The 16,955-nt window shown below is 54.1% G+C and overlaps 1 protein-coding gene across 4 annotated transcripts; it reads right to left on the bottom strand.

Annotated features, from left to right (window-relative positions):
* Positions 1-992: 992 nt before the first annotated feature.
* UBXN6 (UBX domain protein 6) lies at positions 993-11,414 on the bottom strand. Of its 4 annotated transcripts, none has more exons than XM_036883802.2 (10): positions 11,229-11,411; positions 8,055-8,218; positions 7,561-7,625; positions 6,389-6,517; positions 3,868-3,965; positions 3,224-3,299; positions 2,445-2,529; positions 2,019-2,369; positions 1,668-1,816; positions 993-1,144 (listed from the first exon to the last, which is right to left on the bottom strand). In XM_036883802.2, the coding sequence occupies exons 1-10, from the start codon at positions 11,309-11,311 to the stop codon at positions 1,016-1,018; spliced, it is 1,329 nt and encodes a 442-aa protein (XP_036739697.2). In that variant the 5' UTR covers positions 11,312-11,411; the 3' UTR covers positions 993-1,015. The 4 variants fall into 4 exon arrangements, with proteins under 4 accessions (XP_036739697.2, XP_057345799.1, XP_057345798.1 ...); XM_057489816.1 differs by lacking the exon at positions 11,229-11,411 and adding an exon at positions 10,941-11,071 and having other exon boundaries at positions 8,055-8,214; XM_057489815.1 differs by lacking the exon at positions 993-1,144 and adding an exon at positions 1,159-1,486 and having other exon boundaries at positions 11,229-11,413.
* Positions 11,415-16,955: the final 5,541 nt, after the last annotated feature.

Genomic DNA, 16,955 nt, shown 5'->3' with positions numbered 1-16,955 from the left:
TCTAAGGGTCAGAAGTCTGACATGGGTCTCACGGGGTTAAAATCAGGGTGCTGGCAGAACTGGTTTCCTCTGGGAGCTGGGGGGACCCATTTCTGAGCCTTTATGTTCTACAGTTCACGGACCCTCCATCTTCCAAACCTGCTACCTAACCTTCTCTTCTCCTGTGCCTCCTGCCACGCCTCAGCACCCCTATGACGACACTGGTCTCCCCTCAGTAACCCAGGATGCCCCCCACTGCAGAGTCCCTTTGATCATAGAAAATAACAGGTTCCAGGGATGGGAATACAGACATCTGTGGGACTCCTGTCGCCAACCCGTGAAACTGCCTCAGCCCAATGGCACTGGGTCGCTGGGATGCCCTCCCTCAGCATGGTTGGCCCCCCCTGGGGGTGGTGACAGCGGTTCTGGATTCCCTCCCTTCACACCTGTGGGCCCCTGTTGCCCACACACCTGCCTGGAGCACATCCACCTGGTGGCACTTTGCCGCACCCAGGCCATCCAGGCTGTTTGCTGGTGGCTCTGCAGCTGCTGCCCCGGCTCACATCACAGTTTGAATTCACACCAGGAGACTTGTCAGACATCCTGTTTATTCGGGTTCCTGATTCAGTATTACCGAGCTGTGTCCTGAAAGGCCCAGTGCCCCCTCTGCTCCCACTGTCACCAGCAGCCCCATGGGGCAGCCTCAGGGCCAGCCACAGCATGCAGGAACCTGGCCTATGCTGCCTGCCTGCCTCTGCCCAGGGAGACATGCCATCTCACCCCAGGTGGGGTGTTCTGTTAAACTGGCTAGAGCAGCTGAAAGTGGCTCATGCCTAGTGCTACTGGGAAGGATAACACAGTGGCCGCCCCCCAAGAGCCCCTTCCAGGTCCACAGCCAACCCGTACCCCTCCCACGCCCATGTCACTGTGGACAAGTGGTCCCTGCAGAGCCCAGGAGGGAGGGGACAGCAGGTGGTGGAGGAAGCAGGAGAGCACAAGACAGACCCTTGGGGCCAAAGCCAACCCTGCTTTTATTTCATGAGAGCTTCTCCATGGCCGAGAAGAGCTCAGGTTTCAGGATAGATGAGTCTGGGTTCGTCCCCGCGGCCTTGATGTCCTCGAGCACTGCTACATCCCACGAGAACGTCAGGAGGGCTGAGGGCACCTATGGTGGGGTGAGACCTCTGAGCTGTGCTCCAGCCTTGATGTAATGGCGCTCAGGTCTTCCTGCTCATTCTTCACGCTGAGCGAGTACCACACTCGCCTGGGCTGCTCCTCACCAGTGACGGTGAGGAGGTGCAGTCAGCCCGTTCCCACAGCAGGGGCCTCTGATGACCTGGTGGGAATTCCTGCCCAGGCCTCTTACCTGCCGACCTCCTGGCATCGGGGTCTAACCACTCTCCACCTCTCTGGCTTGCTCCCTGGTAGGTCTGCATTTCCAGTCCCATCTGGGTTTTGCAGCTCAGGGAACTCAACACTTGCCAATTCCCATTTTATAGCTGGGAAACTGAGGCACAGAGAAGGTACCCACTCAAGATATTTCCCACCCCTGAGAGGGTGGAAAGGTGGGATTTGAACCTGAGAGCCTGGCCCTGGGTGCCCTGCTCCCACCACCACTGGTCCTGAAGACGCCACCCTCACAAGTCTGCACTGACAGGAGAACCCAGAGACGGAGCCCTGTCACTCACCAGCCCACACTCGTTGAAGGCCAAGTTCTCGTCCTCTGACAACTTCTGCCCACCCGAGGCCAGCAGCTCAAAAGGGAGCCAGTCATTCTGCAAGGCCTCCCGCACAAACCCGTAGAGTGCCGCCATCCGCTCTCGGGCATAGAAGGTCCCTGGGGGCGGGACAGTCAGAGGGGCTGGAGCTCAGGGGAACCCTCCCAAAGGGAGCCTCCTCCCAGGGCGAGCTCAGACCACACAGCCTTCTGCTCCTGCAGGAGATGCACAGCAAACTTGGAGCTGCACCTTCCCCTCCCACAGGGGGCCGCACCCAGTCTCCTGGGTCCCTTCCCTGGACAGCCCGGCTGAGGCACCCACCCTGCAGGAGGCAGCCGTCGGGGAAGCGGACCCGCAGCAGCGTGTAGGTGTATTTGCGCATCTCCCGCTGCTCCTCCCTCTCCCGCATGGCCTTGGTCCGCAGCATGCTCAGCCGCTCCACAGCCTCGGACCTGAGCCTCTGCTCCCGCTTGACCTCCTCCGCCGTGAGGTTGAAGAAGTCCCTGGGCAGGTCGAACTGGGAGGCCAGAGGCGAAGGCCGGAAGAGCCGGCGCTGGCGGGCCAGGGAGGCCCGCACGGGCTCGGCGCTCTGCAGCTGCTCCTTGTGCTTCTCCAGGCTCTGGGGCTGGGCCAGCGCGGCCTCGCTCAGCACGTAGAACTCCTCAGGGCCCTCTGGGGCAGCACAGTGTCACCCCCGAGCCCCACCCAGCTACCCACTCAGCCAAGGCCCTTCTCTACTCCTCTTACCCTGGTCAGGAACCGGAAGCAGTGCCTTTTGGAAGCCGATGGCCTCAAAAAACTCATGGGTCCCTTCCAGGCAGTTAATGCGCTCCTGGGAGTGGAGCCAGAGGTCATGCAGGGCCCAAGGGCCTCCTGAGCCCCACCAACCTTGCTGCCCACCTGGTGCCACCCAGCCCAGAATCCCTAGGCCTCAGCGGCTGCTGACCCCTAGATGAGACCAAGCCCCCAAAGCCATCTGCACAGTGGGGCACCCAGAAAATGCCTAAGGACATGCTGCAGGGTCTCTACCAGCTGCTCACATAGGGCATGGGACCCCAGAAGGTCAAGCAGGGTGAAGAAGGTGGAAGAGCCAAAGGACGGCAGAGGGGGCCCAAAAGTGGAGACGGGCTGTGTGATGCTGGGGGTGGGAAGGCCCAGGCGGAGTCCTTGGCCACTAGGCGTCAGCACATGACCTGCTAGGGGCACAGGTAGTGAGCCATGAGGCGGGACCCTGAGATTTCTCCACAGAAACCAGAAGCCTGCATTTGTGTGAACAATCTCTGCGGTGGGGGATGTGTTCCAACCCAAATTAAGTCAGCACACTGGGGCAGGGGCAGTGGGGACAGTAGACAAAATATAACACATGTGTACAACCTATGTTCACAAAGCCCGCCCTCCCTGCCTGCCACGTTCACCCGCCTACCACCTGGCTCTGGCCTCAACTGGCTACCTGCAGGCCAGCTGCCCCCATCCCAAGACTGGGTCCCAGCTGCACCAGCAAGAAGCCGCTTAGCGGCGGCCCTCACCTGGAACACCTTGTTCTGCAGCTTGATCTTCCGGTACTTCTCCTCCTCAGGATGCAGGCAGATGTTGTCCAGGTACCTGGGGTGAGACAGGGCACAGCAGCTCAGAGGGTGCCCAGGTCAGGGGCTGCCATCATACCTTGCGCACCACGGGGGCCCATCACTAGCCTCCTGCCCCATCAGGCCTCCCATGGAGGACACCGAACAAGTAGAATGGCACAGAGCTGGAAGAGCAGACCACGAGGGCTGACAGGTCCCCAGGGCTGGCTCAGCGGGTCAGGAGCAACATGGACTTCCCAGCAACCCCCTCCCAGAGATCTACGCAATCAGACAATGTGGGTGGGTGGGTCCTGCTCCTTCACATTCCTCTGACCATCTCAAAGTCAGGGCTGGAAACCCCTGATGTGGTCAACCGTTTTACAGACAGGTAAACTGAGGCCCAGAAAGGCCAAGCCCTTCCCTGAGGGCAGGGGGAGTGATAGGTGGGCCAAGCCTCACTCCCTGAGCTGCGCTCCCCCCAGGCCCCCTGAGCTGTGCTCCCCCCAGGCCCCCTGAGCAGGTCCCAATGACAGCCTGTGGGGGTGACACCCAGGTGGGGGGTGGGGGTGTGCTAGACAAGTGGAGGTGCCGACAGGCCCCCCACTCACTTGGCGATGGTGTCCACGCCCAGCTTCACCCTGTCACGGTCTTTGTTGAACGTGTGGATCTTCATGATGGAGGCAGCCACGGGGTCAGTGGAAAAGTGCTGGGAGGAAGAATGACAGTGTCCAAAACACTTCCCTCAGGGGCCTGGGGGCCACGCCCGCCCCCCACTCAGGCTAGTCAGCAAAAGAGGGGAAAAGCCCTGACCATCAATGGCTCTGCCCTGGGCCTCAGCCCTGCCCTCACCTCAAAGGAGGAGGGGGTGCTGCAGCCTGGGCTGGGCCATCTCTGGGGGTCACTCAGACACAGACCTGCCAGCCGTTTCCCAGTTTAGCTGCAGGGGTGGGGCCGCAGGGGGCATGGAAGAGGGGCAGAGAGAGCAGGTCTGCAGAGAAAGGAGAGGAGGCAGAGAAGCAGCAGCGAGACGACGCCAGGCTTAGACAACCCCCCTGCCTCCTGGGACCACCACAACCACCGCCCAGGTAGAGCTGCTGCTCAGATGCATATTTCTAGGCAACCCGTGGCCACAATTAAATCGAGACCAGGGTGTATGAGTGGACGAGGGACAAAGGACCAGAACGTCCAGAAAAGAACCAACTCCACCTAGGATTTTACTTTGTAATAAAAACAGATGTTTTCACTAAAAGGCCCCCTTCTTTTATCAAAGTAGGAAAAAAATAACATGGTTCCATGCCTCATGCTCCACACAAGAATAACTTCTGGTTGGATTGAAGCTTTAAACTTCAAAACAATAAAACTCAAAACAGAAAAGCACTAGAAAAACCATGGAAAACTTATTTTAATACCAAAGTGGGAAGGCCTTTCTAAGTAGGCCACAAAACCTGAAGCCATAAAATAAGACTGACACATTTAATCACACAGACATCAAACATTTCTACATGGCAAAGTGATTGTAAGCAGACTCAAAAACTAAAACTGGAGGAAAACATTTACAATTCATGTTATGGGCAAATCACCAACTTCCCTAATATGTAAAGAGTGCCCACAAATAAATAAAAAGGACAACCACCCAACAGAAAAATGGGTACATGATGGGTTCTCAAATGAAAACATGGCCAGCCTAACCCCAAAATAAGGTAGGTGCAAATTGAAAGTATCCTGAGATCTTATTTTTACCCTTCAATTTGGGTAAAGATCAAAGAAGTTTGTTAGCCCACAGCGACAGTGAGGATACAGGGAAGGGGCCGCTTTCTCACACACTGCTGGTGGGAGTGTGAATCCAGACGACCCCTGCAGGGGCTCAGCTGGTTACAACTATCTATATTCCTATGCATATGTCCTTTATCCCAACAACTCCTCTTTGGGAACCGAGCCTAAAGCTCGAAGTGATGTATAGATGAGGTAGTTCACCACATAACTGTCACTAGCAAAACACTGGAAACTTCCTACATGCTCATCCATAAAGAGCTGATTAAATTATGCAGTTTATAATGGGAATGTACTACCTTTTCTCAAATTGTTAAAAAAAATAATAAATGGGGGTAATAGAGCAAATGGAGCCACAATGTCCACACCTGGCAAATTGGGGTACAGTGGGCAGAATAGCAGATATCCATGTTCTAATCCCTGGAACCTGTGAATATAAGTTACACAGCAAGGAGGGCATTAAGGGACAGATGGAATTAAGACCAATAATCAGGGGGCCTAAAAATAGGGAGGTCAGCCTGGATTGTCCTGCTGGGGTCCCTGTACAGTCCTAAGAACCCTTAAAAGGCGGAAGAGAGAGAGAGGAGAGAGAAAGCCAGAGAGATGGCAGCCTGGAAAAGACTCAATGCCGGCCATGAGGAGGGAGGAGGAAGGGCCACAACAACGCCAAGGAATACAGACACCCCGAAAGCCGGATCAAGCCAGGGAACTGCCTCCGCCGGAGCCTCCAGGAGGGCCCCGCATGCCGCCAGCGATTTTAGCCCAGTGGGCCCGGGGCGGGCTCCTGGCCTCCGGAACCGGAAGGGAACAACAGGCCTGGGCTGTTGGAAGCCCCCGAGTTTGCGGCCGCTTGTCCTAATAACAGGAAACTCACGCCCTGGGTGAGGCGTATCCAGGTGTTCTTTTTGTTCTTGCAATTCTTCTTTAAGTTTGAAATTATTTCTAAATACAGAACTTTAAGGGAAAAAAAATAACATGGAAGTTCTTTCTGTACTGATGATACCTGGCAGTTTCTGTGCCAGGAATGAACATGGCACGTTACCTTTCTACGTAAAAATAGAAACAGCACAGGGGAGGCAGATGTCAGTGGCTTGCATGGATTTAGGACATCTCTGAAAAGGGACCCAAACCACTCACAGTGGTTGTCTAGGGGACGGTGGCCAACATGTGAGTAGGAGGTGGCTTTTCTCCACCTGCCCTTTTGTCTTTTTAATTCTGTACCACATGTACTGTGTCACCTCTTTAGAGAGATGAAAACAGAAACACAACAAAGCAAGAATGTGGGGACATCACGGGATGGGTGCCACCCGGGCTTCCTGGAGGCGGGGCTGGGGGTGGGGACACGGAGCCAGCACTCACCGAGAGGATGGCCTCTTTGATGCAGGCGTCCCGCTGGTCCTTCCTCAGGGTGGCCCCTGTGAGCGGGCAGGTGAAGCACACTCCAGGCACCTCCAAGTGGGCCGGGCCTTCCTCGTTAGGCTCAGGTACCTGGGGGATGGGCATGAAGTTGTGTGAGCCTGGACATGGGGCAGAGGCCGTCCCAGGCCACTGAGAGTGCATCACTGGTCCCAACTCTGTCCCCTCCACTTATTAGCCATGGGACACCTTGGCCCAGTGACTGGGCCCCTCCTAGCCTCTTTCCTGGTCTGTAAAATGTCTCTGCAGGACAAGCTCAGAATTAGGGTAAAGAACAGAAAGGGTGCAGCAGCTTCAGACAGACTAAGTGCTCAATCAATGGCTCCCTCTGTTCCCATTCCCTCTACCCGGAAAAGGAGGAGCTTGGGGTGGGACGTCAGGAGTTATACGGCCCTCGACAAATCCAGGCCTCTGGGCCTCAATTCCCAGGCTTTCTCTAAGGTCTCTTCCATTCTCAAATCCAGTGAGATCTCGAGGGTCAAGCTGCTCAAGACACTCTCTCTTGCCAAGCTCTCCTTTAAGGCCACCTCCTCCAGGAAGGCCTCCCAGGTCACATCAGGCTCTGAAGAGCCCCCCTACCTCCTAGGAAGGCAGTGGAGGGCAGTGCAAAGGATATGGGGTTTGGAGTCACACAGACTGGGGCTCCAGTCCTGCCCCTGCAGTTGTCGAGGCACATGACCGAGAACACCTGGCTTCACCTCTTGGGACCTCAGTTTTCTGGCAAGTGGCAACTGCAACAGCACCCACCCTCATGGCTTACAGGGGTGCCAATGAGCTAGTGGGGCCCAGATCTACCCTCTGCGCCCAGGCCAGGCATGAAGTGCTGAGTATGGAAGCTGCAGTCAGGAGCGCCTGAACCACATCTGCCTCCGCCATTCCGGAAGGGGCTCCCCAAGGCCAGAGGGGACCTCTATCAGCCTGACATCTCTTCTGTGTGCCCCCCACCCGCACCCCCGGGCCTGGTGCTTACAGCCCAGGGCCTGGCACTCAGCTGGTGATGAGGAGCTGGTCAGCTAGACCAATGCAGGGGAGGGGACGGGAGGGCCCTCTGCAGGCTCCAACCCCCCTTCCCAGCCACCCCTCGGGGCATCGTGTTGCCAGGCAGGTGCTTTTACCACACTGGTCCCTGGGGCCTCCAGGATCCCGCTGACAGCCGCTTCAGCTTGAAGTTCCTTTCTCACTGGAGGAAGAGACAGAGGTGGGTCAGTGGTGGGCCCCACCCAGAGCCCCCTCATCCACCTGTGAGCTGGGCTCGCGCCTCCCTGGCCTGGACCTCTGTGTGGGGGTGGTGCCAGAGTCCTCCCTCCGGCTCAAGGTCTATGCCGACCTCTGCACACCCCCGGACTCTACCCGACAACAACCTCCTCCCCTCCCCAGCCTCCCCGCCAGCGGTGCTACCCCAACCACATCAGACCCCTTGTGCCTTTCCCCGCTCTCACACTTGTGACTTTCAAGCCCTCAAGGCATTGGCCATGTAATTATGTTCATTGAGGCCATGCCTGGGGTCTGGGACCTGGGAACCAAGTGGCCCAGCCAGAGGATGGAGGGGCGTTAGGGCAACGTCCTGCAGGCAGGGGCGCGGCTCCACCCCAGGACGGCGGCAGCTCACCCTGGTTCCGGATGGAGTCCTGTGACGTGGGGCCCCGGGCCCTGGGCTGCTTGTGCTCCAGCCGGGCCAGCGCCGCTGCGGCCGCCATCTGCGCCTCATCGGTGGGTCCCTGGCGAGGCTGCCGGTGCGCCGGCTGCCTAGCTTTTTCTTTGGGGATTTTCTCCCTGGGGAGAGACAAAGGGAAAGTGAGGTGACCCAGCGTCGGACCAGTCCCCATCCCAATTCTGCTCCTGCCCCGTCAGACACATCCCTCTTCCCCAGGGGCCACCCCCAGCTGCCACGCAGTCCTAAGGCAGGTGGCAGAGCCTCTGAAGGCAGATGGCGGTTCTGCTCCCAGCTCCGCCTCTTTGCGTAAATCCTGCACCAGCCTGGGCCTCAAAGTCATCACCCACACGGGGGTCGTCAGGGTACAGCAAGTGTGAGAGCGCCCAAACGCTCTCAGGGGCTGGTGAGACCTGGAGGTGTCGCTCCCCTCCTCACTCCCTTCCCTGGGTAAGAGTCTGACACTTACTGTCCACAACAGTGAGACAGCATACCTAGGGCATGCCATTTATGGAACTCCTACTGTGTGCCAGGCAGTGCCAGGCCACTGGCAGGCCCTGGGTTTGTTCCCACCCTCTGCCCTGGGAAATAAACATGGGGAGCACCTCCAGGTCAGATGACTAACGGATCTACTTAGCATGGCAATGACCTGGCCTTGACACCCCAGCAGGGCAGTCCTGTTCTGACACCCACCTCCCCTTCCTTCTTCCCTCAGGACCCTCTCCCCACCCCAGCAGCTGGAATCATCCGTGCCACACCTCTAGAACTTTCTCAGGAGCCAGGACTCTCAGTTCATAGCCTCACTCCTCCCGCTCCACTCAGACGCACCGGCAGCCCTCCTTTCTCGTCCTAAGGCCTCTGGGACCTGCTTCCCACCCATCCCTGGCCTCTCTCCAGCCCTCCCCTCAGCTGAGAATCTCAGGTTGAAGAAGAGTGGAGTCCCATAGTGCTGCCCTAGCCCTATGTGCTATCGAGATCTTTCTATAAAAGTGTCATTTTCCAAGACATTTCCTCACCCACCCCCTTTATGGCTCTGCTGGGCAGCCATAGGGATCCTTCTAAACCCTGAACCAGGGCTTGAGAGTCCTCTGCACCAAGCCTTCCCGTGGCAGGCACAACAGAGCCCTGAAGCCCACCTCGGCTCACGGGCCTATCTCCCTCATGTGTGCCTCTGGTCTCCCTGCTGTTGCTCACACAGGCCCACTGGTTCCTACCACGGGGGTGGGGTGGGGATGGGGGCAGGGAGGATGTCTGGGAGGGGCTGGGGCTGCTGTAGAGAGAGAGAGAGAGAGAGAGAGAGAGAGAGAGAGAGAGAGAGAGAGAGAGAGAGAGAGAGAGAGAGTGTGTGTGTGTGTGTGTGTGTGTGTGTGTGTGTGTGTCTGGGAGGGGCTGGGGCTGCTGCAGAGGGGTGTGTGTGTGTGTGTGTGTGTGTCTGGGAGGGGCTGGGGCTGCTGTAGAGGGGTGTGTGTGTGTGTGTGTGTGTGTGTGTGTGTGTGTGTGTGTGTGTGTGTGTGTGTGTGTGTGTGTGTGTTTGTGTGTCTGGGAGGGGCTGGGGCTGCTGTAGAGGGGTGTGTGTGTGTGTGTGTGTGTGTGTGTGTGTGTGTGTGTGTGTGTAGAGCACCTGACTGTCCCCAACATCACCCGCTATCCCCTAACCCTGCTTTGCTTCGCAACCTTGAGCACCACCCACCCACCTTCTGTCACATGTCTGTGGGTTTATCTGCCCATTTTCCCCCACTGGAAGGTAACTCTCCCCGGGAGACGGGTTTTCTCTCCTTCGGTGGTGACATGACACGGATGACACATGGTGCCTAACACACACCCTCCCACAAACACTGACCTCAGTTTCCCTCCAGGTGTGACACAGAAGCCAGGATCCTTACCCCACCTCCTTCTCCTCTCCTCCCAGGCCTCCAGTTTGACACAACCGTCACCGACAAGGCTCCCAGTCCCTTCCTGTCACACACAGTCCCGGCCGCACCAGTCCCCCACCTCCACCCACTGGAACAAAGGAACAGAGGCCCTGGTCTGGCCCACCGCTCTCCCTGGTCCCTTCTTAGGTGGCCCTCCTCCCTCCATCTGGCTCCCAAGACCAGACTGTCCCCATTGAGCTTCCCTCCCTGACTCATGGACGTGGCCCTCATGGCTTCGTCCCACTCAGCGTTCCCTCCGGAGAACCCGCGGAAGCGCCAGTCCTTGTGACAGCTGCCCTGACGTCCTGACCATGCACCCCCCCCCACTGCCTCAGGATTCCCGCCCCACCATCCTACCACCTTCCTGGCTCTCCTCCTACCCCCCAGGACACACCTCTTCACAATCCCTTCCTTTATTCCTCCCAGCCCCCGCAGGGTGACATCTTCGGCCACTCCCTACCCTGGATGCCCCTCAGTCCCCAGCCCCTCTGCTCACCCCAGCAGCTCTCAGTCTTCACCCTTGCCTGCCCATCTCCTCATTACCCTCTGCTCTGGGCAGCCAGGCCCTGCTCCTTCTCCATAGCAGCCTGGGCGTGCACACCACCTCCCCTGCCCTCCCCAGTCTCCCTAGGGCCTCCAGTCCCACTCAACTGTAACCCACAAGGCCCCCACCTACAGCCAGTCACTGACTCTCCCAGTTCCCGACCTCCACCCACCCACGTCCACTCTCCTCCCAGACCTTTTACAGCCCCGCAGAGCCCCCACATTTCACCCAGATCTCCTAGGACCCTGATGAGCCCTTCCAACAATGCCTCAATCTTCCAGGCCTTGGAGATTCCCACCCGGTCCTCCCTCGAGCTCCAAAACCAGGGTCTGGAGCCCTATCGCCACGGACGCTGCGCCTCTCCACTCTCGGGAACCCCAGCTGTACTCGCTTATCCGGGCTCAGCGTCCATGCTCTGGTCGCCCGGATTCCCCCGCATCTAGGTGCAGCCTTTTCAGGAACCTTCTCTGCCCGCTCCCCGCCTCTCCCTAACACCCTGAAGACCCCATCACACGGAAGCCCCGCCCCCTCTCCCCTCCCGCCCCGCCCACAGAGGCCTCCTCTGCCCCTACGCCCCCCCCACCCCACCCCTTCGGTTCTTGGCCACCTCTCCCTGTGTCCCGCTTCCCAGCCCGTCCCGCCCCCGGGCCTCAAGCCCCAGCGCCCGTCACGCACCCCACCGACTCCGTGAGCTTCTGACCGGGACCCGCGCTCTTGAACTTGATGTCGGCCTTGATCTCCTGGAAGAATTTCTTCATGGTGGCGGAAGGCCCAGCGGCGGGGGGCCGCGGGGGCGGGGGGCGGGGGTCGCAAGGCCCAGGCAGGGAGGGGCCTGCGAGAGCTAACAACCGGAAAAAAAATACTTCGTTACCGGAAGTCCCGCCCTCGCCCGCTCGCTCACGTGAGGATCGAGCAGGCGAGCCTCTCTAGCTCTCCTCACGTCCCTGGCGCGTGCGGCCTATCTGCACTCTAGGGCCGCGTCTCTGTGGTTTTTCCGGACTGCGTTGCCAAGGGCTACAAGTGCGCTTCTCCCTGGAGGCTGTGCGGAGGCGCCTTCCACGGTGTTCTCCAAGCGGTGACCCGAGAGGGAGGGATGGCCTGACTGAGCCCACGGAGAAATCGCTGGCTGTCCTTTTCCCTGCTCCAGAACCTTCCTTGGCTCCCCAGCGCTAACGTGCTAAAGTCCCAATTAAATGTGGGACCATTCCAGGCCCCCACAACCCAGCCCCGCTTTCAACCCCAGTAGCACCCCCAACGCACGCAACGTGGGAGATGTTGAAGAGATGCACGGAGCTAGGGTTTGGGGACTGATGATGGCAGATCCCCAAGGGGCTTAAATTAAGGAGATAGATTATCCTGAGAGCCTTGACCGGATTGAAGGAGGAATAGGTGTAACCCAACCTGTACCCTTCCCTGAGCTTTACTTGAAATGGGATAAGAATAGCACCCGTCTCAGAAAGGGGAACCCTCCTACACTGCTGGTGGGAATGTAAACTAGTTCAACCGTTGTGGAAAGCAATATGGAAGTTCTTCAAAAAAACTAAGAAATACCATTTGACCCGGGAACTCCACTCCTAGGAATTTACCCAAAGAAAACAAATTCTCGGATTCAAAAAGACATATGCACCCCTATGTTTATCGCAGCACTATTTACAATTACCAAGATACGGAAGCAACCTAAGTGTCCATCACTAGATGAATGGATAAAGAAGATGTGGTACATATACACGATGGAATACTATTCAGCCATAAGAAAGAAACAAATTCTACCATTTGCAACAACATGGATGGAGCTAGAGGGTATTATGCTCAGTGAACTAAGTCAGGCAGAGAAAGACAAATACCAAATGATTTCCCTCATTTGTGGAGTATAACAACCAAGCAAAACTGAAGGAACAAAACAGCAGCAGACTCACAGACTCCAAGAAGGGACTACTGGTTACCAAAGGGGAGGGTTGGGGGAGGCCGGGTGGGGAGGGAGGGAGAAGGGGATTGAGGGGCATTATGATTAGTACACGTGTGGTGTAGGGGGTGATCATGGGGAAGACAGTGTAGCACAGAGAAGACAAGTAGTGACTGGCATCTTACTACACTGAGGGACAGTGACTGCAATGGGGTACGGGGGTGGGGGGAATCAATATGGGTGAATGTAGTAACCACATTGTTTTTCATGTGAAATCTTCATAAGAGTGTGTATCAAGGATACCTTAAAAATAAATTAATTTAAAAAAAAGAATAGCAACCATGTCATAGGAGGATTGTAAGAGTGATTATCGCAGTTAGAAAACTGTCAATAAATGTCAGACGTTATGATTTACTCATTTATAATTTCCTGGGAGTCCTATGCCAGCAGTGAAGAAAACAGACAACATTCCCTGACCTCGCAAAGTTCATGATTTTTTGGATGGGGCTGGGGAGACAAGACAGAAAATATGATAAATAAAACCTGGCGTAGGGTAGATGATGTTAAGCGCTATTGAGAAAAATGAAGTCGAAAACAGGAATGGAAAGGGCAGAGTAGAAGCATTTTACAACATCAAGTGAGGGGATGAGGCACAGGAAAAGGACGTTTGTTAGGCCACCAGGAAAATTTGAATGTGTCTGGGTGTTAGATGATATACAAGACCTATTGTTCATTTTTTTAGGGGTGCTAAGGGCATGGTAGTTTTTCTCTTTTAACCTTTGGATCCCCTTCACCTATTTCTCCCACTTCCTACCTCTGGAAGCCACCAATTTATTTTCCTTATCTATGAACTTGGTTCCTTTTTGTTCTTGTTTTTAAGATTACACATATAAGAGGGATCATAAGGCATCTGTCTTTGTCAGACTTAATTCACTTAGCATGATGCCCTTGAGGTCCAACCATGTGGTTGTAAATAGTAAGATCTCATTCTCTTTTATGGCCAAATAATTTATCCATTTGTCCAAGGTGGACACAGGTTGCTTCTATACTTTGGCTATTGTATATAATGCTGAAATTAACCTGGGAGGGCATTTGTCCTTTCGAGTGTTTTCATTTTCTTTGGATTAAAATCCAGAAGTGGAATTACTGGATCATATAGTAGTTCTATTCTTAATTTTTCGAGGAACCTCCATACTGCTTTCCATAGCAGCTGTACCAGTTTACATCCCCACCAACAGTGCACCAGGGTCCCCATTTCCCCCAGTGCTCACCAATTCTTGTTTCTTACATTTTTTATAGTAGCCTTCCTCATAGGTGTGAGGTGACAGCTCATTGTGGTTTTGATTTGCATTTTTCTGATGATGAATGATGAGCACCTTTTCACATAACTGTTGGCCATCTGTGTGTCTTCTTTGGAAAAATGTCTATTCGTATCCTCTGCCCATTTTTTAAATCGGATTGTTTAATCTTTGTTTCTTTCTTTCTATTCTTGCATGAGTTTTAGCACTCCAACACAAGGCGTGCCCCTCTCCAGGCCTCAGTCTCCCCATCTGTTCCCTGGCCCAGTCCTGTCCCCTTCTGCACCGGTTCCTCATTCTTTGCATGACTTCCATGCTTGCCCCCTATATGATTTAGCAAATAAAATACAGCATGCCCAGGTAGATCTGAATTTCAGCTAAATAATAAGGACTTGACTGTTACATACAGATAACATGAAATTTACAATTTTAACCATTTTTAAAGAACTGTGTATATTTTTTATTGATATTTATTACTAATTATTCTTTGACTCTGGTAAAATGAACATAACGTAAAATTTACCATCTTAGCCATTTCTAAGTGCACAGGTCTGGAGCATTAAGCACATTCATATAGTCATGCAGCTATCCCCACCATTCATCTGTAGAACTTTCCATCTTCCCAAACTGAAACTCTGTCCCCATGAAACCCTTAACTCCTCCCTCCCTCCCCCAGACCCTGGTCCCCACCATCTACTTCCTGTCTCTATGGATGTGACTCCTTTAGGGACCTCCTGTGAGTGGACTCAGGATTTGTCCTTTCGTGTCTTACCTATTTCACTGAGCACAATGTCCACACGATTCATCCATGTTGTAGAATGTGTACCAAATTATTTTTTAGTATAGATATATCACAAATATTGCATGTGACAAAGGGAACATATTTGCAGTAAGAAAGTATTGGTTTTGTATCTGCAATTCAGATTTAACTGGGTGGGCATCCTGAATTTTATCTGCCAGTTCTTCCTATAGCCCTTCCCCACATAGTAGCCTCAGAGATCTTTTTTAAAAACAGCTTTATAGATATACAGTTCACATGCCCTAAAGTTCACCTGTTTTAAGTGTGCAATTCAATGACTTTTATGGTATATTTGCAGAGTTGTAGGACCAGTGCCAACATCTGATGTTAGAAAATTTCCATCCCCCTAGAAAGAAACATCATACCTTTTTCACTCACTCTGGGTTCCTATCTCCAGTCCAAGGCAACCCCTCATCTTCTTTCTGTCTTGAAAGATTTGCCTTTTTTGGACATTCCACCAAATAAATGCCTTAAGATACTGAAATCATAGAATACCTGACTTTTTGTCCAGTTTTTTTTTTCCACTGAGTATGATGTTTTTGAGGCTATCCACACTGTAGTGGGTATCAGTGCTTTGCTCTTTTCTATTAAACAGTGTTCATTGCAAGGATATACCAGTTTGGTTTAGCCATGTGCTCGCTGGTGGACATCTGGGTGATTGCCACTTTTTGGCTATTGTGAATCATGCTGCTCTGACTATTTGTGTACAAGTCTTTGTGTAGAGCATGTTTGCACTTCTCTTGTGTAGATACCTAAGGATGGAATTGCTGGGTCAGGTGGTAAGTCTACGTTTCACTTTTTTAAAAAGTCTTTTTGAGATGTATTTCACATGCGTAAGGACGTTTCTTGAGACTAAAGTTTTTTTTTTTTACCCTGTGACCAAACGCTTCCAATGATTTCCCAACAAGCTAAAACAAAACCCAAACTTCTCACTAATATTCTCAGGTACTAAGATAGGTCCTCAATGGCCTGTCCAGCCTTACTTCACTGCCCCATTTGCTCACCCTCATCATCTCAAGCCCAAACAGTTTCATTTGCTATCCCCTCAGGTCCAAATGCCCACCCCAACCAGCACCCCGTTACTTGGCCTATTTCTTTCTTTTTTTTTTATTAAGGTATCACTGATATACACTCTCATGAAGGTTTCACAAGAAAAACAATGTGGTTACTACATTCACTCTTATGATCGAGTCACACACCCCCACCACATACCCCATTGCAGTCACTATTACATTGGCCTATTTCAATTAATCTTTCAAGTCTCAGGTTAAACAACCTCCTCCAGAAAGCCCTCCTTGGTCTACCTGAGGATGGACGAAGCTTCTCCGTTGGTCAGCTTTTATCTTCAGCACTCAGCCTCTTTTACTTTCCGACCGGGCTCCTAGTTACAAAGAAATAAACGCTTCTGTACTCTGCTAGATAATGAATTCTTCAAGAGCCAGGGTAACAGATTCAAGTTCTCCCTGTACTTCCTTTTGCCACGGATGTTTTCGAGCGCCTTAAGAGTGATGAAGTCATTTAATCCTCACACCCCGGGTTCCCCATAGTCTTGGTACCATTATGAATCCCATTTTACAGGTAGGGAGACTGACGCACAGAGAGCAAGTCATTTGGCCACGCGGGGGTCAGTTATTTTTCTTGAATGAATTGGCTTGTATATTGGGCATTTGGGAAAATTTTTGTCTGTGAATAAGCGCTCCCTGCGTTTTGTGTTTTTTCTAAACCGCCCCCCTGCCCGCCCCCTCCCATAAGCCCCGCCCCCTCTGGCCGGCAGTGGCTCATACTTGTTTTGAGTTGAATTTCTTCTCTTACGACATCCAGTGGAGGAGCACTACTTAAGCTCCTCCTCCTGTGGTAGCCAATGCTCGCTCCCTATCTCGAGGAGCTTCTCTTGTGGTATCCAATAACCTGAAGGTCTACATTCAGCCCCTCCGCCGGGAGCGGGAGACTGTCAATGACCCGCCCTCTACATTGATTGGGCCTTCTTTCCAGTGGTAGCCAACGGCCTGCTTCCTACTTAAGGCCCCTCCCCCTGGGGCAGCCAGTGGCCCGTCCCCCTATCCCAAGCCCCGCCCCGAAGGAGCCAGGTTGCCAGCCTCTTCACTCCCTCAGCTCCTGTTTCCCTCCTCCCACCTTTCCCTTTCACCTCCCATAACCTCCGCCCCATTCCATTAGGCCTCTGGGTCACGCCCCTTGGCTCTACCCGTTATCCAATCCCGTTAACTTGCTCCGCTCCAACCCCTCTTCTCATTGGTCACCGCTCTCCTCTATCCCCGCACGTGGTCCTGAGCGACAGTGTCTCCCGCCCGTGACGGGCGGAAGCCGGGACTTCCGGCGTCGCGCAGCCCAATGAGCACAAGCAGGCTCGCTGCCCAGGCGGTTGCCTCCGCCCACTCGGCGCC

This window comes from Manis pentadactyla, chromosome 12 (assembly GCF_030020395.1).
Source record: "Manis pentadactyla isolate mManPen7 chromosome 12, mManPen7.hap1, whole genome shotgun sequence".
NCBI classification, from domain to species: Eukaryota; Metazoa; Chordata; class Mammalia; order Pholidota; family Manidae; genus Manis; species Manis pentadactyla.
Note: the sequence above shows the minus strand (reverse complement) of the source record. Positions and strands in the feature narration are given on the sequence as shown.

What these genes read in the sequence shown, in the direction of transcription:
- UBXN6 (XM_036883802.2), bottom strand. Translation starts at nt 11,311, where the DNA reads ATGAAGAAATTCTTCCAGGAGATCAAGGCCGACATCAAGTTCAAGAGC. An exon ending in GGACTCCATCCGGAACCAGG is followed by an intron (nt 7,626 to 8,054) that starts GTGAGCTGCCGC and finishes CTCTTCCTCCAG; the next exon opens with TGAGAAAGGAACTTCAAGCT. An exon ending in AGGCCCCAGGGACCAGTGTG is followed by an intron (nt 6,518 to 7,560) that starts GTAAAAGCACCT and finishes CCCATCCCCCAG; the next exon opens with GTACCTGAGCCTAACGAGGA.